This window comes from Atractosteus spatula, chromosome 3, assembly GCF_055471065.1.
Source record: "Atractosteus spatula isolate fAtrSpa1 chromosome 3, fAtrSpa1.hap1, whole genome shotgun sequence".
In the NCBI taxonomy this organism is placed as follows: Eukaryota; Metazoa; Chordata; class Actinopteri; order Semionotiformes; family Lepisosteidae; genus Atractosteus; species Atractosteus spatula.
In genome coordinates this window covers 76,295,428-76,317,044 of record NC_142708.1, presented here as the reverse complement: position 1 = coordinate 76,317,044, position 21,617 = coordinate 76,295,428, and the positions used below count along the sequence as shown (strand labels likewise).

The window sequence follows — 21,617 nt, the reverse complement described above, 5'->3', positions numbered from 1 at the left end:
ATTAAATACCACCACAAACACAGGAAGAAAGGATAAAACAAACTTTTATTTTCTTTAAAGACCGACTAAAAGGTGCAATATAAAACAAGGACAAGGACACAAAAAGACAGATTTTCACCCTTTACCAGCGTTCCTCAAGGCACAGACCGGTATGAATATAAAAACAGCAAAATATTTACATTACAGCTTCACGATCTCCCATAACCACTGCAGTCTACCTGCTGCGCTCCCTTTCTTTGGTTTCGTAATAAATACTGCTCCCCACCCCACATTCAAACGCAAAACAATAAAATAACAATGCTGTACATATCAATATCACACACGCTTGTGACCTGAAAAACTCGGGAGGAAAGTGCACGGCGCAATTCACATGAAAACTGTCCGGTGTCAACGCTAACCGCATATATATACAGACACAAGACTGTAGAATGAATAAAAATGATGCATCGTCGTTCCTTAGAAGCAGCAGGTACTGAAGAAACAAAAGAAAGGCGCTGCAGGTGAAGGTGCCGGCGCGGACAGCCAGCGTGGAACCGCGGGGTGGAACTCGAACTCCACTATCACAGCAGCCATCATCACGAGAGACGGGACCGACGGCGGACTCATCAGCACGGAACGCGCTCCGGCCACACGCCCACACGCCGCGGGGTTTTTAAAAGTTACTGCAATAGCTAAAACGCAAAGCGCCGACAAAAATAACTCATTTACAAGCAGGCTCTGCAGGCAAAAGCCCAGGGACACTGCTGGAGGACAGAGGAGTACGAGAAGGCCGCCCTGGGGCAGGTGACTGGTTTAGAGCTCTGCTTGGGAGCTGGGCCAGGGGGCCGGGGGGCCCTCAGCTGCAGTCCAGCTTCCTGGCGGTCATCTTTAGCAGCTGCTCGGAGTAGCGCTCAAGCAGGGCCTGTGTGCGCGCGTCCTGCAGCTGACGGGAGGGCGAGGGCGTGGCCTGGGTGGGGCCCCGCACGGCCTCCAGCTCCGTCTGCACCGCTGAGAAGGCGTCTGCCAGGATGGACTTCATCTGCTGCTCCGCGCCGCCCGCCATCACCTGGGGAGGAGAGAGGGAGGGCTGCTGAGTGCTGTATGCCAATGCCCTTGATGTGCTTGTGTTATCAATGTATGTAGGGACAGGACGGAGCCTGCGCGCTCACCTGGCAGTACAGAGACACGGCTTTCTTCAGCGCCTGCTGCAGCTCCTTCACCACGCGCTGGCAGGCCTGCAGGTTGACGGGCTCCTGGCACGCACCTGGACACAGACAGAGTCAGAGCGGCGCCAGCAGGAGGCGCAGTGGGCTGTCCGGGCACTGCCGTCGGGCGACTGCCTTACCGGTGCCGGTGTCGGTGTCGGGGGCCCGACTGCCCTCGGTGGGCGTCTCCGTCTCGGCCTTGGTCCGCAGCGGCTCGGGTACTGGCGTGGGAGCCCTCGACCCGACAGTGTGCGGGTCAGCGTGGCTCTGGAGCCTGGCCGGGGCCTCTCTGAGCCGGGCGACGGGCCCGAGACTCGTCCGGGAGTGGGCCGGGCTGTGGGCCTGGGACTGCAGGCTCTCCTCCACACTGTCCAGGTAGCTCTTCCCTTCCTTGCCCAGCGACCTCATCTCGGTGGGCGTGACCAGCGCCGCGGGCCGAGGGGTGTCCAGGGAGTGCCGCCGGGGCAGGGGGGCCGGGGCCGCCGGGGCCAGGTCGAGGCGCAGGCCAGCCCTGGCGCGGTGATTCCCCGGAGGCGGCCCGGCGCCCACGGGGGGGTGTCCTGCCGGCGGGAGGTTCTCCTTGGCCAGGTCCAGAGCAGAGGAGGCCCGCGTGCCGGCGCCCTTGAACGGGACGCCCTGGTCCTCCGCAGCTTTGCAGTTGAGGTTCTCTCCCACGGAGCTGCAGCGCGACATCTTGGCGCGAGAACTGGCGGTGGTGCTCATGTAGCTCTGCCAGGGCGCCCTGGTGGCGGCGGCGGCGGGGGGCGCAGCCTCCTTGCCAGGCCCAGGCAGGGACTGTCGGCGGGGAGCCGCTGTAGAGGCGCCGGGCTCGGCGTCCTCGCGGGAGCACGGCTGTGCCCCGGCCTGGGGGCCGCGGGCTGGCCTGTCATCTGGAACAGATCCAAAGAGGTGTCAAAGGTGAAACACCAACTACCAGAGTTCAATGGCCAAGTAACCCCCCTATTAACCGGAGCGGACAAGGAGCAGAGCAAGAGGACGCAGAGAGGAAGGAGGGGAAAGCGGCCAAGTGTGCAGGCGAGCGGTGCTCCTCCCCCAGCAGCCCGCTGCAGAGAACCCCGTGCCCAGGCAGCACAGCCACAGGTGTCTAGTGTCTTTCCACCCAGGCAGGCCACACACACCTCCCGGCCCGACTCCGAGCAGGGGCCCCGAGATCGTCCGTCGGCACTGGGGGGGCCGCTGTCGTCTCCGGTCGGAGCTTTTCCTTTGGACTGAGGATAAGGGGCCCGTCAGACATGCGACAAAAAACGCACGGCGCCCTTCAGCCTTGCCAAAGCCTAGCTCTGCGCCATTCTCTGCCCTCATGGATCAGGGCTCCCACGTACGTGCTTTAAAGATATATTAACCCTCACATTTAAACAGCAAGTCACTTTCTTGTGAAAACACAGGCTTCTTCTTTCCATAAAAAAGGCAGGAGGGGAGACTAGCTAGTTTACAAAACCACCACCTTGGCTTGAGGAAACACTTAGTTTATACATTATTCCTCAAAACAATGACCACGATTGCATTTATCAGTCTTGACAAGGCAGGGTGATAGCACAGACAGGCTCTCAACTTGGGGTCCTTGCAGTTCAATCTACGCAGAGCTGGTTGGGTCTGTGCTCCACAGACCCTGGTCTAGAGCCACAAAACACTTCCATTTTGACGGGGGAGGCCAAAAAGACACCGGTCAAAACTCAAGAGCTGCATCAGTTAGTTTCTCAGTCCTCCCCGAGACGAAATCAGAATGTGGAACAAAGGTTACAAAACGAGATAAACTAATCAGTAGTCAACTGATCGTCCAGCCCTTTTGCTACTCAGTAATTAATCTCATCCACCTCCACCCGTCTCCTTAAAGAAGCCAAGGACCTTCTACCACACAGCTAGACAGTTTGTTCCTCACTCCCACAACCCTTTGTGTAAAGAAGTGCCTCCGAATCTTCATTTTAGATGTACTTTTGTTTCTGCGGAAATCTGCTGGGTGAAAGTATCAGGTCTCTGCCACCTTCGCCGATCAAGACTGAAGAGAGCCACTTCCTTTAAGCTGTCCGTGTAGGATAAACCTCACGGCCTAAAAAGAGTCTGGTTGCTTGTCTCCACTGATTCCAGAAAAGCAGAATCTAGTCTGTGAAACGGTAACCAGAACTGCACACAATTTAAATGCGACATTACTATCTACCCCATTTCACAAATTTAACAAAATTGCTCCATTTCTGACAAAATCTCCTAGATTTTTTGTGCCTTCTTTTTCAAAAAACATGTAAACGTTTCAGCGTTCAGATCTTTTCCGAATGTAGCCTCCACAAGCTCAGCACTTCCCTTTCGGCATCGATTGTTTTTGCAACCTCTATGCAAAACACTGCACTTGCCTACCAGAAGCTTTCTGCCAGGTATCTGCCCAGTCCTACGCTTGATCTACAAGGAGAAACACCAGGGCTCACCTGCGCGACTGGAATTTTCTCCCCGAGAGGAGGCCTCGGACTGGACCGGATGGCACTCACAACCGACCTGAAAGGAAACGCAGACAATTATTTCCCTTTGCCCAGCGCTTCTGGGTGTTCCTCTCCATTTTGAGAGACGCAGGAGCACGACCTCCGGGCCCCTGGAAGACTCTGGCCCCGTTCAGAGAACCGAACCCAGCCAGACTACTACTTAAAAGGAGAGCAAAGCATGGGGCTGTAAAGACCAAGGCGGCTCAGAAACGCCAGTGACCATCTTCTCTCCCAGACGCACAGACACAGAGCAGCACAGGCCGAGCACCGGGTTCGAGGGGGCACCTGGGCACTACCTCTTCTGAGAGAAAATAATCCCACACAGGCGCTGGGTGCTCATAAGGCACACAACCGTTCTAAAACAGTGTTCTTTAAAATCTACAAGCGTGCGTGCGGACTCTCTCCGGACTGGGCAGAGTCACAGACGAGCCGAACCTCCGGAGCGATCCTCTCCCGGCTGAGGGTGCTGTCGCTTGGCTCCTCTTCCGAGATCCCGGCGTTGGGTGCGAAGGGCCGAGGGGGGAGAGCGGCTCCCAGCCTGAAACACAACACGTGTCGTCACTGCAGGGAAACCGACGGACGGGGTGCCCTGCCCCCTGCCCCCGCTAGTGTGAAACCCCTCCCGCGGGCTGACCTGGAGCGGGCCTGGCAGCGCGACAGGAACCGGGCCGAGATGCTGAGCCGAGGGTTCAGGAAGATGCTTTCTGCCGACGGCCTCAGGTCCCGCAGGTCCGTGTCAAACTTCTCTGCGCAGAGGGAGGACAGACGGGACGTTAACCCGAGGCGTGGCAGGACGCGTCCCGCTCAAGCCACTGTGAAGCCATCTGGGGAGCAGACAGCTGGGCCCAGGGAGCCTGGCGTACCGTTGGCCAGGTCGTCAGCCAGGGTGCCGAAGTGGCGGTGCAGAAGCGTCTCCTGTTCCGGGGTCACGGCCGGAGAGGGGCTGGTCTCCTCCTCCTCTTCCTCGTCCACGCCAGAGCTGCCCGTCGAGCTGGCCTGGCTGAGGGAGTCGGCGTCTGGGGGAAGGAGGGGCAGTGAGAGGGGAGGTCCAGCGGTGCGCGTGCTCACGTGCGGCAGCGGCGTGACCCACGTGACTCACCGTCCCCGTGCCGGTCCTGGCTGGAGGCCTGGCTCTCGGCGGAGCCCACACAGCAGGCGCTGTCCGGGCTGTGCTCCACGGGCCGGCGCCGCACGCCTCCGCCCCTGCACAGCTCCTTCACGTCAAAGTCGCTGCGGACACAGGAGACGCGTCACGGCGAGTCGTCTCATCTCCCCGACAGCACCAGTCCTCGGGCCGGGAAAGGGCCTTACCCGTCGGCGACGGTCGAGAGCGCCGTGCTGTTGGCCGGGTACAGGATATCGTCGCTGGTCTCCGGCAGGTCGGGGTCCGCGGGGAACGTCTCCTCGCTCTCCGACAGCTGCGGGAATCCCGGGCGCCGGAAACCAGCCACAAACTGGCCCTCCGACACCTGCAGAGCGGAAAGAGAAGGGTCCGCTACCTGTAATTATTCCAGTCAACACAAGCGAAACGGACGTGCGACTTGCGTGAAAACACGAGCGGACAGCAATGAAACACACCGACGGTTCACGAAAGGAGTGAGGCACAGCAAGCGAGAAAGAGCAAAACAAACTCCAGAGAGAGACCGATGGAGTTGCGATAACCGATCAGCCGGCACCGACCTCCTCCTCCTCCTCGCCGATCAGGCTGTCCAAGCTCTGGGGCTGGAAGTCCGTGTCCTCCGGGTCGGGCTCGCCGCTGGCTGGGCCCTGCTCTCGCGGGGGGCTGGGCGACAGGGGCAGCTGCAGTCGCGTGGCCAGGACGCTGCGGAGAGCCTGGGGGTCCGACTGCTCAGCCCAGCGGCCCCGCGGCTGGTAGGGGCTTCCGGGGAGGCGCTCCGAGGGCTCCTCCGCACAGCTCTCCACGGCACCCTGGCAGGAACAGGAGGCACAGAGAGGGAGAAATGGATAATGGGTACAGGAACAGAGCCAGGGAGCACCTGCAGAGGCACATGCAGAGGGCCAGACCTACCAGTCGCTTGGCCCAAAGCGGCAACCTCCCATTCGTCTGCAGGAACACAGGGTCCACAAAGCCTGAGAGAGAAGAACGAGGCAAGAGGGGAAATAAAAGCAAGAAAAACACAAGATAGAAATCAGCCAGACGGATCAGACAAACCTCTGTTTTGAAACTTTAAACCTTCTCCCTCTACAGCTTCTCCTTAAAGAAGTATAACTGTAACTGTAAATCAGTTCTACCCTTTGTTTTGTTATCATGATGCCTTCAGCTTTTACACTTAACACTTGAGAAGAGTTTACTAGAACCCTTCTTCAATGGCAGCGTGCAGAATGGCGCCTTATAATCCTCAACCCTTTCAGCTGGTGCAGAAGACCCAGTCACTCTGTTCTGCGGATACTGAAGTGAAACCCCTCTTGCTCACTCTCCCACCCTCCCCCCCCACTCACCAGGGTCGGAGGTGTCCCGGGCCGGGGTCTGGAGGCACTCCTCCTCCTGCTCGTCGTCCTCCGTCTCCCCCTCCTCGCCTGTCTGGGCGGGCTGGCTGCTGGGCACGGTGATGTAAGTCTGTCGTCTGGGGGTAACGCCAGAGAGAGCTGTCAGGGCAACCCATGTGGATCTGGCTACGCCCCAGGCTAGGCCATACCCACAGGTGCCCCGAGTGCTACCTGATAAAGTTGGCCTCGGCAGAAGTCTTGGGCGCCCCCTCACGGCGGCCGGCCCGCCTGACCTCAGCCAGCCTCTTCCTCATGGAGTTGGTCATCTGGGAGTCCAGCCTCCACACAAACACACAGCTGGGGACGCATGGAGACGGAGACCGTTACAGACCCGAAAGAATAACTCCCGCCTCTTCTTAAAACCGTTAGCGTTTCACACAGCTCCCCGAGGCTCGTATGTGGGATGTTTTATCCATCACGGGGTCTGTGTTCTCCGTTTAATACAGTACCTCACCTAGCGGTACGACACTCACCTGTCACCCGCCACGGTGATCAGGTGCCTGCAGTCCTGGCTGAACCTCATTCCTGTCACAATCTCTGAGGAGACAGAGAAACAGAGGGAATAAATAATTTTGACTTCTCACCCTTGCAGATACAGGGTAGCAACAAAAATGCGAAACAAAACTGGAAACAAAAATCCCAAAATGAAAGAGAGGGCGAGTTAAGGCCGGGAGACGGGAGCAGCCAGTACCCGAGTGTCCAAACACTGTCGCCACGCACTCTCCGGAGTAGAAGTCAAAGATGCAGATGTTCTTGTCGGAGCAGCTGGTGGCCAGGAACATTCCCGAGGGGTCCATCTGCACCTGCAGAGACAAGACCGGGGGGCGCTTCAGGCACTGCACACAGGCTTAGCGATTCCTCGATTCCAGAAAGAGGAGCTCCGATAAGAATCGGAAGCTGCCGAGTTTAGAATTTAGAGGGTGAACGGTGAGAGCAGGGAACACTTCTGCGCAGACCAGCAGCACTGAAATAAGAGGCCAGAGGGCATGTGGGATCTTGTATTGGCTCCGGCAACAACAATGTACTCTGCACTGGCACACAATGTGCTAGGACAACACAACAAAACATCTCCACCTACGCAAACAGGTGAGGACCATGTTTTCATCTTTTCCAAACTCTGTGACAAGACCCCAATGAGGCTTGTGACGGCACTGTTGCAGAGAAGCTAGGTGGAACCCTGCAAACCCATGAGTGTGCAGCTCTTGGGTCACGCCTCCACCCACCCCAGCACCCCCCTCCTCTCACCTTGAGCACCGTCCCCTCGTCGCTCAGGGAGCCCTTGAAGCACCTGCTCAGCTTTCCGCTTCTCACGTCGTACACCCTGCGGGGATCAGACAGCCGTCACGAGCACGCCGACGCGGGCCCGGAAAAGAAGGTGCAGCTGACCTGAAGGAGACGCGCGGTCGACCCGATGTGAGCACCCTGGGCCGGGGGCTCCCAGTGCTGGTCCCAGGACCCCAACTCACCTCTCATTCTGCCCAGAGGCTCACACACCAAGTTACTTTGGTCTCTTTTTGTCCTTTCATAAACAGGCAAAACTGCCTTTCAATGCATCCTGCTTGCGTTTCATAAGCAGCTTAAGATCTCCAACCTTTGAGGGGCCAAAAAAAATTTGCAAGGTTTCCAAGCAAGCAGCTTGAACCCTTCACTGCAAAGACAGGACAGGTGTGTGGGTCCCCAGGCTCAGGAGTGGGGAACCCCTGCTTCACCGGACCTCACCACGAAGCAAGCGTATCCTCCCGACACCTTTCGGCAAGAGACCGAGAGAGGAAGGGCGTACAAGTCCTCAAACCCTCTCTGCACTACATGGCGGCACATCCCTCTCCGACTGGCAGCGGCTCGGTACCGTACCGGACATTCCGGTCCTGGCAGCCGATGGCGGCGTGGGTGCGCGTGGCGTCCAGGGCCATGTCGTACAGCGTGGCCTTCTCCACCACGTGGTGGGAGCGCGAGAAACTGAGGCCTTCGGACGTCTGGAGGAGGGAGAGAAATCAGGAGAATGGTCTTTAAAACCACCCTGACCTGAGCTGAGGAAGATATACAGCTCCACTGTTAAAGCAAATCGAGCAAAGGTTCTTAATCTTAAAGCTACTTAGTTTTGGATTTATACAACGAAAGACTTAAAGTACATTCGTGGTTCACAGACTGTCCTGGCCAAAGGTAGCTGAGATTTCCTAGCGAACCAAAAACTGATAATGGAACACAGGAAGCAGCTAATCCCTTCTGCAACTACAGAGACGGAAGATAGTTGTCGGACAGATGAAAGAGAATAAACTTCATGATCTCAGCAGTGTGTATCGGAGCTTTCCCGCATCTGCGTTCGGCTCGGTGCTGCAGTGGGTTCGGGGGAGTAATATCGGCCCACCTTCTCCGCAGTCCGGAAGTAGATGCTCTTGTCAGCACCACAGCTCACCACGCGCAGCTCCGGAAGGGCTCCTGCGTACACACCCGCACGCACCGTTACACAACCTGATCGCCACGATGCTCGGCACAGCTCGGCGCCCAGCGCCCATCCCCGCTACCTGTGAACTTGACGGCGGTGATGGAGGCGGAGTGGTCGTCCAGGGTCTGCTCCAGGCTGTAGTCGCTCTCCGCGCTCAGGACGTGAATGAGGCGGTCGCGGCTCGCGGACGCCAGCAAGGTCGTTCCTGAAGGACACCAGCGAGCAGTGGGAATACGAAAACACCTCACGGGGCCCCTATCCTGCAAGTGGGGCAGTGGGGCCGGCCCCTCACCTGGCTCCGGGCTGTAGTACTCCAGACACAGCACCTCCGAGTCGTGGGCCTCCACCTTCACCACCTCGTCCAGGAACTGCAGGCTGTAGATGCTGCCGGGCACAGAGCGAGAGAGACGAGCGCTCAGGCAGGCGTGGACGGCCGAGGTGCGGTCCGGCGGAGCACAGCGCCGTGCCGTCTCACCTCAGGTTGCCGCCGCGGTCCCCGGACGCCAGGTGCTGCCCGTCCGGACTGATGCCCAGAACCCGAATGCCAGTCTTGCTGTCGGCCCCGTTGACCTCGCCTCGCTCCGGCCCGTCCTTCAGGTGCTGGACGCCGTTCCCCGCGTACACGATCTTCAGCAGGTCCTGCGAGACCGCCGCGCACGGACAGCGTTACGCAGGAACATACGACCGGAGACGCCACAAACTCCGCACAGACCGCAGGAGGACGATCGATCTTGTCCGAACAGCGTGCCCCAAATGGTCATCGACCTTTGCCACCCGAGCGGCCGGAGGAGGGCGACCGTCAGGGACCGCTCACCAGCGGAGCCTTGCACTGCCCAGCACCGCCATCCATCTGAACTGCAGAGCCGACACCGAGGGAGGGGGAGCACAAGCCAGAGGCCGCAGTCGGGAGTAAAACTGCTCCCCCAACAAGGGGGAACCCAGGAGGCACAGAGAGAAGCTGGGGGCTGAACTCGACCCCCCCACACGGCGACCCCCCAGTGCCTTACGTGGCTGTACAGGTTCCGGTGGTAGCCGGTGAGATGGGGCCGGGGCGGCCCGGTGTCGCAGTGCCACAGCCGGATGGTGTTGTCCGAGGAGCAGGTCAGGAAGGAGCCGGGCGGCAGGCAGCCCGACGAGGAATCCTCCAGCTCGGGATAGGTCTGCAGGGCGTGGGGAGAAAAACAAGCAGCATCTCAAAGCTTCCACGAATACAGCACTGAGCAGATACTGCAGAGCCTAGAGTCTAGTGTGTCAATGTCCATGAACCCTTTAAATTTAGTCAACTGTAGAAAGCCACGTGGTTCAGAGAACACCAGTTTTGATTAAAAGAGGATATCGGCGTCCATGCGTGTGAACCCAGCTCGGGGCAGGCAGCTGTCCGAGACCCGTCAGGGTACCCTATCCTGCACGGCACAGCTCCTCCTCCTTGGACACGCTTGTCTTCCAGCGACACCCGTTCCCAGCTTCCAGAATCCACTTTCATCACCGCAAGCGGTCAATAACAGTCTGGGACAATCGCTTGTTTGACGGGAAGGGTGCTGAGCTGTGCGGTCATTCAAGACCCTGGTGCGAGACAGGGCGGACGGGCCGAAGGGAAACGGGCGAAGAGACGTTACCTCCACGCTCCAGACGCAGGCGCTGTGGTAGAGGGCGGAGTTGACCTTGCCGACCTTCCTCACATCCCGCACGTCCCAGACGTACACGCTGTGGTCGCTGTACACACAGGTCAGCCAGCAGGTCACAGGGTCATAGGTCAGAGCCACGGTGTCCGGGTACACAGCCTCGGGGTGCCAGGAAAACAGGTGTCTGGCGGAGGGAGTGCAGGAGGAGGGGAAGTCAGGGCAGCTCTCCAAACCGCACTCTGCCTACAGCAAACACTTCAGTCCGAAAGACAGACCACGAAGCCGGGAGGAAGACTTGGCGCAGGGCCGCCATACCCTGGCTCAATGCCCTTGGCGACGTCCACGCCCAGGCAGTGTGGCCGGGGCAGGGTGGTGATGTAGTCCAGTGTGCGCGGGTCGAACACGCGCACTGTGCCGTCCGTGCAGCCGCAGAACACAAGCTGCTCGCTGACCGCCAGGCAGCTGCCCGCGGAGGTCTGGCAGGAGAGAGAGGGGAAGGGTCAGAGGCCACAGCAACGGGACCCCTTACAAGCCTGGATTCTAAACCCTCTTCTGAACTGTGAAGTGCCGCACACCGTCACGAAAGCGTTAACACAAGACGAAGATGAGTGAATTGTGACAGTCGCACTGGGCTGTGGCTGCGCTTCGCCATCCTGCGCGGGCCTGGCTCAACTCCTGCAGGCAGAGTAGGGGAACAGACACATGAGAGCCCGCTCTGACCTTCAGGTCAATCCAGGAGTCCAGCAGCCTCTTCTCGTTGAACTGGCAGAGCAGGCCGGAGCTGGTCAGGCAGAAGGTGCTGGCCGCCATCTGGCCCCGGCCGCACGCCACGTCGCAGAACAGCCGGTTGCGCTGCTCCCCCAGCAGCCCCGAGCGCCCGATCAGCGGCACGGTGCCGTTCACCTGCAGAGGGGCACGAGTCGGGATCAGATCGCTCAGCTGCCACGACCTGTGACTGCAGTGCCGTCAGCTGGACCAGGAGCGCTGGAGGACCAGCAGCTCACGCGAGGACAAAGGACAGCCTCAGGGAGCACACCCCAGCCACAGACACTGGGCGACACACAGACCACACCTTACTCTCTGAAGCCCAGACACACAAGAACAATGTCACACTGTACGACGCCAAAGTACTGCCCGCCAATCGGCCCCCCCGTCAGCGCAGGTCCTCTCACCCGCCGCTCCTTGGAGGCGTCCAGGTACCAGAACTTGACGTGTCGGTTCCCTGCCGTCACGAAGTAGCTGCTGTCCTCCGAGAAGGACACCGAGGTCACCCGACTGGACACCTTGTTGGAGGCGATGACGCTGCCTTTCTGCACTCGTGGGACAAAGAGGGAAGGAGATCACTTCCCAGGAACCCAGACCTCACGGATGCTTGGAGCCCAGGCCCCGTGCCCATGGACACTCACCCTCCACTCCCACACATTGACGGTCATGTCGTGCTCGTAGCCCACGGACACAATGTAGCTGCCGTTGGTGGAGAAGGCCACGCACGCCACACCATACTTGTGGTGCTGCACCTCCGCCACCTGAGTCCTCTCCGCCACGTCCCAGACCCGCACGCAGGGCACGTGCCCACACTGGAGGGCAGGAGGGGGAGAAAAGCGTCGTGAGTCTCTGCAACAGCAGATCCGGAGATAAGGACAATCCTCTGTTTCTTAACGACTGCTGCTCAAGCAAGTCTCCCCAAAAAACAGGACCGCCTGCTCTCCCAGGCTACAAACTGCTGTGCCAGTTTCAAACCAATCTCAACAAAAGCTCTACGGTTCCCAAAGACTCAGGGGGGTGAGAGAGGAAGCTAGAAGATGCTGCCTATGAAAAGGTAGGACTGTGTTCGGCGTGTATATTCTCTTTGTAGTGAAGCAACAAGCTTAAGTTACAAAGGGGTATTTAAACTGCTCTACATGATTCTGGTCAAAAGTGCTGAAAATGTTTTTTCTTTTCTACTTCGAGCACTTACCTCACCGGTGACCAAGTACTTCCCGTCCCGCGAGAAGGCCAGGGCTGTGAAGGTTTTTCTGGAAAACAAACACAGGAGACTTACACCAGCAGCACAAGAGATGGACACCTGTCCCCGTCAGCAGGGAAAAACACATTCCCCTGCCCAGGGGCAACAGGGTCTGGAGGGGTGGGGGGGGACGCGTGTGGAGACAAATCCAGCCCCCAGCTCTGCTCTCCTCCTCACCTGGATGTGTTCAGGATGTGGCTCTGCTTGTTCCTCTTGGGGTGTAAGAGCACCACAACGCAGCTGGAACAGAGGGAAAAAAGCACGCCAGTCAGCGAGGGGAAAGCCCACTGCGAGCACGCTCAGAAGCCGTGGGGGGGAGGGGGCTCCTACCCGGCAGGATAGGCCACCAGCCCGCTCGAGGGGTCGCAGGTCAAGCCGCTGGCGCCCGAGGTGGTGATGCCCAGCACCTTCTCAAGGGTCACCTGGAAGACACGCACACAGCACGGTCAGTGGAAGAGCTCCTCCTGCCAGACCAAGGCTAAGGGCTCCAGCTGCACAGGGGCTGCAAGCTGCAGACTCTTAAGGCAGCTGACGCCAGACGGACGCTCGCATCCTCGTTTGGAACAAATCTGTGTGGAGTTTGCATGTTCTCCAAACATTCACACGGTTTCCTCTCGCATCCCAGAGACACACGTGTTAGTTAACCCCCTCCCTGCCGCCAGCAAGAGGGATGACCGTGCAGCACAGAGCAACCTCACTGATGTACTCCTGCAAGGAGATCTCTTTTCCTTTATTAAATAAGAGGTTAAATTTTAATTTAATACTCCCTATGCAGAATTTCTTTGTAATAGTTGTTTTCTTCATTATAATTAGACTAAGCAGTCTATAAACAGTAAAAACATAAGTGTTTGTTCTTGTTGCCAGCAGCCATATCACCCTGCAGCTCCCAGCCGGCAGCCCACTGAAGCTCAGCAGGTGTGAGCCTGGTCAGTACCTGGATGGGAGACTCCCGGGGGAAAGCTAAGGTTGCTGCTGGAAGAGGTATGAGTAGGGCCAGCAGGGGGCGCTCATCCTGCAGTCTGGGTGGGTCCCAATGCCCCAGTATAGTGACAAAGACACTAGACTGTAAAAACGTGATGCCCTTCGGATGAGACGTAAAACCGAGGTCCTGACTCTTGGTGGTCATTAAAAATCCTAGGGTGTTTCTCGAGAAGAGTAGGGGTGTCAACCTGGTGTCCTGGCCACATTCCCCCTGGCCCTTACCAATCACGACCTCCTAATAATCCCCATCTCTGAACTGGCTTCATCACTCTGCTCTCCCCATCTCTGAACTGGCCTCATCACTGCTCTCCTCCCCACCGAGAGCTGGTGTGGGGAGCAGACTGGTGCACTCTGGCATCATCCAGGTGGGGCTGCACAGGGAGTTCCTGCTGCATTTAAAGTGCTCTGAGTGGAGTGTCCAGAGAAGCACTGTATAGGTGTAAGGTTGTTGTTATTATTAGCCTGAGGACCCCAGAGGAGCTCTCTCTGGGGATTCATCGCTGCTCCCCACATCAGCTCCTATATCAAAGTGCAGTTAAAACCAAGAACAGGAGTCACTTCACCCGAAGGGTTGCGGGAGACGGGAACAAGCAGCCCAGTCATGTCTTAGAAGCCGACATGCAGGGCAGCTGGACCAAGTTCACTACTCGCTCCCAGCGGGTTACACGAGCCTCCCCTCCCGGCGGTACCTGCTGGCCAGACAGGGAGAAGCGGGATGCCCACCTGGCGGGGGCTGCACTGGGCAGGACCCCCGACCCCCGACCCCCGCCGGACGGGCAGGGGGGTGGCCGGGAGTCTTGGCTCTTGAGCTGCGCGCCCCGGGGCAGCCCCTCCACCCCTCGGAGCTGGACACACACTCACCGCGATTCAGAAAGTAAGCAGACACAAGACGCAGCGCGAAGCACGGAACGGGGCACGCTGCTGTGTGTCCAGCGGCGCCCCGGGGGCTCGGCCTCACTCACCCTGCCGAGCACGGTGCGCCGGGCCGGCGGCTGGCGGCTCCTGCGGCGCAGGCTGAGCGCCGGCGGGGATCCCAGCAGCTTCCTCACCCGGGAGCCCAGGCCGCCGCACCGAGCCGCCCCCTCCGCCATCGTCTCTTAAAAAATAAAAGCTATTTTAATTAAAAAAAAAAGATAAATAAATAAACCTGAAACCAAACTCTCGAAACGGGACTTTTTAAAACAAAAAAAAAAAAAATAAATAAACGAGTCTGTCGGTTCGCTCTGCGCTTCCTGGCGGAGGTCAGCTCTGCCGACGGGACAAAAGTTCGTGAAGCCGAACTTGAGCTCCGAGTCCACAGCTCTCCGCTGTCGGTCCTTCCCGCTCCGCAGACGCCTCGGACTGTAGTTCCGCCCTGCCCGTCAGTCGAGGGGCTGGTTTCGGGGGACCTGTCTCTCCCGGCCGCCGTCTCTCGGAAAATCACTTCGCAGCCACTCAGGCGGAGTTCGCGCAGGCCAGGAAGGCTAACGGCACGCTGACGCGGGTCCAGTTACCCCGGGAGACGGCGCGGTAAACATTTTCAAACAGACGGCGTCTCCTGTGATTGGAGCACGCCCAAATGATGGACGGGGATCGTAGCCAATAGGAACCTCTGTCCCCAATAGTCCCGTATCAGTTTTGCCCCCGCCCCGCGGGCTTTGTGATTGGGTCGCGGCCCTAACTGACATCGGGGATATCCAATGGGTGTTGCGGAAAAGGAGGGGTAACCCCGGCCCTGCCGTTTTGATTGGCGGTTCCGCTCAACCGAAGAAAAAAAACATCTCAAAACAAAGACCCACGTTGAACAATCAAATCAGATTCACATCTGAATTCAGGGGTTATCGCACGTGTCAGATTACGGGTGTGCGCGCGTTCATTGACGTGTGTTGAAGCTGAAAACACATTAATAAACTCTGAAAGTTTGCCGCGCAGTGGTTATATGTGGGATATTAGGGAGAATTGCAATACTTAATTTATCATTCTATTCCCGTTTGATTTCAGAACAGTAAAGCATGCAGGCAGATTCAGTGCCTTGGGCATCACTAATTTCTCCTTCATGACTGAATATGAAAAATTCGAGTTACCCTTTTATATTAAAGAAGCACTTTAATTCAAACCATTAATCAACTGAGCAAGTAATACTCCAGCAAAAGGAACACTGGTCCTTGAGGACAGAATGATGTTCTGATTTTGGTGCAAATGATCTTTAAATGACTCAATTGAACACACCTATTTAACTGATCATAGTAAAACTTGTTCCAGGCCTTTAAAAACAGTTGGGGGATTAGTATTACTGCCTTGCAGTACTGGGACCCTACGATCAATTCCTGGGGTGCTGTCTGCGTGAAATTTGCATGTTTTCCTCCTGTTCATGTCCGTTTCCTCCCACAGTCCAAAGCCATGCTGGCAGGTGTGTGGATTTCAGGCCTCATCCAAAACCAGCTGCAATGGGGCTCTCCAGGACCAGTGCTGGAGACCCTGTACCTCTGACAGTGTCACCCCCCCCCGGACCTTGTACCTTCTCCCAGAGAATTCTCTTCACTGGGAAACGATTTCTGAATCTACATCTTGATGGACCAGAAGTTAGACACTCGGTTCAATAAGCTGAATCGATAACTCGGCTGGACGGAGTCACAGAAGGCTGGGATTGGGAAACACGGCCGTGGGGCACCAGGCTATCAATGGTGTTAACTAAGACAGACAAGAGTGCAAATAAATCGGAGCGTTTTAATGTTCTTTCAAACACCAAACTGACTCTTTGAACAATATTCACAGGACATTCGAGTCGCCTGCATTTGTGACACAGCACTTGTTCCTTCAGAAACTTCCCTTTGAAGTGCGCCACGCAGAGAGAGGCTGTGGTGACAGAGGGTCTTCCAGTGTTGTACTTGTCTGACGAGCAGAGCTACAAAACAACTCCCAGATGCCCCCTGTACACCAAACTACACCACCGGGGCACTACGCAGTCATCTCATGCTGCCCCGTAACCACTGAAGTACCCTAAACAGAAATTAAAAATGTTTGAAAGAGTATTGGAAATCCTTTTCGTGCTTGTAAGGAGAGGTAAAGTTCAGAACTACCAACGGAATGGAATAAACACATCAAAAGGATGGGTTTTTTTTTGCCACTGCAACGAAGTTCAGTGAAAGTTTGAAGCCTTCTTAAAGAAAAACAGGGTAGAGTTTGCTCTGGGCCGATGGCAGCCTGTGACAACTTGCAGCCAGAAGTAGAGCAGCAGGAGAGAAAGACAGTAATTCGCACCTCCCCCAGAACACAGACGGAGACATCGCAATCCCGGCCCCGACACCTGCGCTCACTTCCCGCAGGCCTTGGGAAACGCCTTCCCTCCAGCAGGGGAACAAGCGCCTCCTCCAGCACAGCAGCAAGGCGAAGCAGACACCCCTCGCAGGAACAGCTCACACCCGCAGAGGCCAGCGGGCCGAGGGCAATGGGCCAGAACCGCACCGGTCCTCCGCGGGTCCTGCTGTACAGCTGCACTTCTAAAGACAAGCCAGGAGCGAGACCGCCCGAGTCGACTCTATCCCCCCACCCCACCCGCCAAGAGGATGGGGCCGGTGGGCTCGGTCCCAGTCCCAGACTCCTCTCCACCTTCACTCCTGCCCTCTGGGTTTCCCCTCCTCTTCCTCCTCTTCCTCCACGCCCGGCACGGCGTAGAGGAAGGCCGTGTTCTCCTGCTCACAGATGATGGCCACGGTCTCGCCTGCCTCCGACACCACCGCGCTCGTCTGCATGTACGCCTGCGAGAGAGAGAGAGAGGAGGCACAGCTGAGAGGAGAGGCGGGCGGGGCAAGAGCAGGACATGTACGCCTGTGAGAGAGAGAGGAGGCACAGCGCTGGGAGGAACAGCACATATATGCCTGCGAGAGAGAGAGAGAGAGAGAGAGGAGCAGCGGGCGGCCGGGCCGGGCGGTGGCTCACCCTCTCCAGCAGCTGCAGTCGCTCCTCGCTCAGCAGGTTGCTGTGCGTCAGCTGGGCCACCGTGCTCTCCAGCCCCATCAGCTTCTCCAGGTGCCGCCGGTGCCTCTGCTGCAGCACCTTCACCTTCTTCTGCAGCTCCACCACGATGGCCTCCAGCTGCTCCTTGCTCAGGCCGTTCCTGTGGTACCTGGGGGGGGGGGCACAGAGAGGGAGAGGGTGAGCGGGGCAACGGCAGCAACCCCCCCTCCCCGGCCCCAGAGAGCACCAGTCCACCTGCCACAGTTCACCCCAAATCGCTCCAGTCCAAGACGCAGGAGCGCCTCTTTATTGCCTTGCAGCTAAAGGTGCTCTCGTCCCCAAGGGCTGAAAAGATTTGTTCCAAATGACCTGGAAGCGAATCTGTCTGAGCCCAGGTCACTGTCGACCACCCGACGAGAGCGGGGCGCGGCCTCACCGGTGCTCCTCCAGCTGCTTGCCCTGCGAGTCCGCGCTGTCTCCGGCCCGCAGCCCCTCCTCCGCCCCCTCCTCCTCTCGCTCCGCGCTCTCCAGCTTCTCCAGGGTGAGCACCAGGGAGCCGGGCGAGGGCGTGTGCTTGGAGACGATGGGCACCGTGGACACGATGGGCGGGCAGAGCGCGCTGGACAGCACGGTGTCGGGGGGCGCCGGGGGGCTGGGCTGGGAGGGGGCTGGCACCACCGTGGCGTTGGGGATGGTCTCGAAGTAGGCAATTATCTGGAGGCCTGGCTCGTCGTCCAGCACGGGAGAGGCGTCAACGAGCGTTTCGAAGGCCACGTTCTCCACCACCAGACCCGGGCACGAGCTCGGGGGCGGCACGGCTTGGCCAAGGGCGTCGCCCGCGCTGGCGTCCCGGCTCTCCCCCGGAATCGCCGAGCGCGGGTCCTCCTCCCCTCCCTCGGACGGCGCAGCGTCCTCGGCTGGCTCGCCCGGCCCCTCGCCGGCTCTCTGGAAAAGCGCGACGGGGAAGCTGCCGCCCGCGTCGCCCTGGCCTTCCAGCAGGGGCACGGGCAGCACCGTCTGCACCACGTGCCCGAGCTGGCCGGCGTCCAGCAGCAGGGGCCGGGAGGGGTCCACGGCAATGGCGTAAAGCTGGACGCCACCGGCCTCCCCGTCCGGCTGGCACGCCGCCTCGCCCGCCAGCGCGGACACCGCCGCCTTGGGCGCCCCGACCCGCGGCCGCTTGGCTTTCCGCTCGGATTTCTCCGCACCCTTCCGCTTCTGCCAGGAGAAAACAAAGACGCAGGAAGATCAGAATGAGAAGCGGATGCTGAGAGGAGGAGGATCACATGTGTCTGCTTCTCACAAGGAGCCTGGCCAGATGATCACAACCCAGCTGGGCAGCTGCTCCACGCTCCCACACCGCTTTGTGGAAAGAAGTGCCTCCTGATCTGCACTTCGCTGCTTGTATCCTTGGGGTTGACTTGGTCAGTGGCTTTGAGGATTTTAAAAGCTTTTATCTGGACCCTGGAGCGCCTGTCTGTGTTCGAGACTACCACCACGCTGTTCTTGTATTCTGTTCGGTGCTGGACATGCCTGAGTGGGTTGCTATTCTTTGAAATCACTCCATGACTCTCTGTCATTAAAAACCCCCAGAGTGTTTTTAGAGAAGAGGAGGGGTGTCACCCTGGTGTCCAGGCCTAATTCCCCCCTGGCCTTTACCAATCATGGCCTCCTAATAATCCCCAATCGCTGGACTGGCTTACCCCTGGGCTGTCTCCGTGCTGGAAGATGGTGGGCACGGCGTCGCTGGCCAGGTAGCGGATGCCCCAGCGCAGGTGGAAGCAGGAGGGGGTGAAGTGCTCGCTGCACAGGTGCTGGTACCGCGAGGGCGTCCACTCCTCCCTGCGCATGTTGGCCAGCCACTGGCGCAGCCGCGGGGGGTCGTGCAGGGGGAACCTGCGGGCGACGAGGGGACAAGAGCATCGCACCCCGAGACGCCGCCGATGCCGCAGAGCCGCGCAGACGTACCGAGAACGCAACCCAACGCCAAGCACAGATCGGGGCACAACACCACCTCGCTCACCGGCTGGCAGATGGGCCTGAGCCTGGCGAGGTGACGCCATCGGAGCTGGGGGGGTCTGGGAACGCTGTTGCCATGGCAGCAGGGAGAGGCAGGTGGGAGTCATCTGCTTTTATATCAGTGCTGGCCTCTTACAGTCTACAGGTCAGCTGACAGCCTCCACCCTGCCCTGACCAAACAGATCAACACCGTCCCCGTGGACTCGGGTCTCCAGATAAGAAGAGGATCCTGGGTTTGAATCCTGAACTCCTGAGCAGAACAGCGCACTCGGCCTGCTCTGTTAAATAAAGGCTTCTGTCAGGCGAAAAGCATAATGCAACACTGCACTCCGGGGTTTCTTTTTCTGGGCGGCTGGAGCCCGTTTACACAGAAGCGAAAACATTTGATTTGGGGAAAAAAGCAGGTACAGAGTGTGCCGTGCAACTCCCAAGCAACTGTTGCTCTGCTACAAAGCTGTCACGTCTCCTGCAATGCCCTCAGGAGAACACTCCCCTCGGTATGGGTGTGGAGGGGTGTTCGTTCAGGTCAAGAACGCATGAAGATGAACCGGCCGTGTTCCGCGAAGTGCAGCTGTTCTCGTTTTTACTGCGCGGAAGAAAACCGAAACATTTTCAGACTTCACGGACAGAGACCGTCAGACTCGCACTGCAGCCACAGCCCCGTGTTAAAAATGGTCAGTCATGAACGGCCAATACAACCCCACCCCAGCATTTCAGGGAACGCCGCATTATTTTCACGGCTGTGCAATTTAATTTTCGATTCATTTAATTAAGACAGTTGCATTTTCTCCTCCAGTTGAATATGAAACGACTGCTTTCCTAACCAGGACGGTAGCTGACGCAACCCAACCGTCCGAAGTTTCTCACAAATTCTCGACAGAAGAAAACAGGGCCGTTCGTTTTTTTACGCAACGTAAACAGGTCGATCTAAGTCCTGCTGGACAGGTGTTAGTTACTAAATGCCCTTCTGACCACGACACGGGGCGTCAGTCATCGATCACTAAACACACACACAGACATTGTTCACAGACATATCTCTCTAACATTAACCCCAGTGCACTGATATCCACATACAATACTACTTCGGCGTTTTACGGGGGCTAATCGATTAACAGCACGAAGTCCTCGTGTTCTGCTTTAGAAGTCCCTCTGTCTCCCCGCAGGGACCCGGCTGCGAGGCGGTGAGATCGGGGGACACTCGGAGGTGACCCCACTCGAGGGCCGTGAGGGCTTCGCTGCAGGTCGACTCCAGGTACAAGGGCAACACACGCGAGTCTACGCGCACAGACCGACTCCGACGGCGGAGTGTCTCGACTGCGGTTTTAACAGAAATTACAACAACAACATGAAAGCGCTTACTTGTAAAAACTAATTTTCTTGTCGGGATTTGGATGTCCGGCGCTATTGCCGCAGTTTGGGGCCGTACAATACTTCGGCATCGTGCTGAGACAGAGAGGAACGAGCTCAGAGTGACCGGACACAACCAGAAATGTTTATAAAATCCGCAGCACATGCTCACTACGTCACACGCCCCTCCGCTTTTCCCGGTGGCTTCCGTACGCTGGGGGTTAAAGGCTAAAGGTCACGGGTTCGTGCAGAGGCGCCATCTTTGTGAGTGGCACACGCTTCCCGGCTCTCCCCGCCGCTGCCACCTAGCGGCTTCATTCTTCATCGACCCGACGGGCGTGATTTCTGCTTCTCCACTTTCACGCGTTTTACCTTCTTTAGCGAATGGAACAATGCAAATCAAAATCACCTGAAGGTGTCACCCTTACACCTGACGAAGTCCTCAGCCCTGACTGTACGTACTGTTGAGACCTCAGCACCAGTGTGTCACCCCCAGTCTGTGACAGCTGCTGCCGCTGCTGTTGTCACTTTTCCTTTCCGCGCGGAATAAAGCTTGACCTCTTCTTTTGCGGGATCCGGAAGGGAGACTCCTGGGAAAGCTAAGATAGCTGCTGGAAGAGGTGTTAGTGTTGCCAGTAGGGGGCGCTCACCCTGCAGCCCATGTGGGTCCCAACGCCTCAGTATAGTGGGACAGGGACTGCCGTCGTTCAGATGAGACATAAAAACTGAGGTCTCGACTCTCTGTGGTCATTAAGAATCCCAAGGTGTTTCTCGAGAAGAGTAGGGGTGTTACCCCGGTGTCCTGTCCACATTTCCCCCTGGCCTTTACCAGTCATGGCCTAATAACCCCCCATCTCTGAACTGGCTTCATCACTCTGCTCTCCTCCCCGCTGAGAGCTGGTGTGTGGGGAGCGGACTGGTGCACTCTGGCTGCCGTCGCATCATCCAGGTGTGTGCTGTAAATGATTATTATTAATATTATTATCAATTCTAAAGATACAGAGGCATTAGCCTGAGCTCGCAGTGCTCCAGGGACATTTCGCCGACACCCCCCCCAGTAATTGTGCCCGAGACAAGCATGAA

The 21,617-nt window shown here is 57.9% G+C and overlaps 2 protein-coding genes across 3 annotated transcripts; both read right to left on the bottom strand.

Moving 5' to 3' along the window:
- Positions 1 to 28: 28 nt before the first annotated feature.
- On the bottom strand, positions 29 to 15,270 carry wdr62 (WD repeat domain 62). The gene is made up of 31 exons (XM_088909847.1): positions 14,195 to 15,270; positions 12,582 to 12,673; positions 12,429 to 12,491; positions 12,204 to 12,261; positions 11,653 to 11,823; positions 11,419 to 11,556; positions 10,967 to 11,149; positions 10,562 to 10,722; positions 10,241 to 10,430; positions 9,632 to 9,784; positions 9,100 to 9,263; positions 8,917 to 9,008; positions 8,704 to 8,829; positions 8,547 to 8,617; positions 8,033 to 8,154; positions 7,427 to 7,502; positions 6,873 to 6,984; positions 6,655 to 6,718; positions 6,353 to 6,478; positions 6,134 to 6,258; positions 5,703 to 5,764; positions 5,354 to 5,602; positions 4,985 to 5,142; positions 4,773 to 4,903; positions 4,537 to 4,689; positions 4,308 to 4,419; positions 4,109 to 4,211; positions 3,623 to 3,689; positions 1,325 to 2,074; positions 1,149 to 1,243; positions 29 to 1,045 (listed from the first exon to the last, which is right to left on the bottom strand). The coding sequence occupies exons 1-31, from the start codon at positions 14,321 to 14,323 to the stop codon at positions 836 to 838; spliced, it is 4,506 nt and encodes a 1,501-aa protein (XP_088765973.1). The 5' UTR covers positions 14,324 to 15,270; the 3' UTR covers positions 29 to 835.
- A 648-nt stretch (positions 15,271 to 15,918) lies between these two features.
- LOC148838798 (uncharacterized) lies at positions 15,919 to 20,750 on the bottom strand. 2 transcript variants are annotated; one of them, XM_088909849.1, is made up of 5 exons: positions 20,547 to 20,750; positions 18,872 to 19,064; positions 17,605 to 18,386; positions 17,151 to 17,337; positions 15,919 to 16,969 (listed from the first exon to the last, which is right to left on the bottom strand). In XM_088909849.1, the coding sequence occupies exons 1-5, from the start codon at positions 20,624 to 20,626 to the stop codon at positions 16,823 to 16,825; spliced, it is 1,389 nt and encodes a 462-aa protein (XP_088765975.1). In that variant the 5' UTR covers positions 20,627 to 20,750; the 3' UTR covers positions 15,919 to 16,822. The 2 variants fall into 2 exon arrangements, with proteins under 2 accessions (XP_088765975.1, XP_088765974.1); XM_088909848.1 differs by lacking the exon at positions 20,547 to 20,750 and having other exon boundaries at positions 18,872 to 19,436.
- Positions 20,751 to 21,617: the final 867 nt, after the last annotated feature.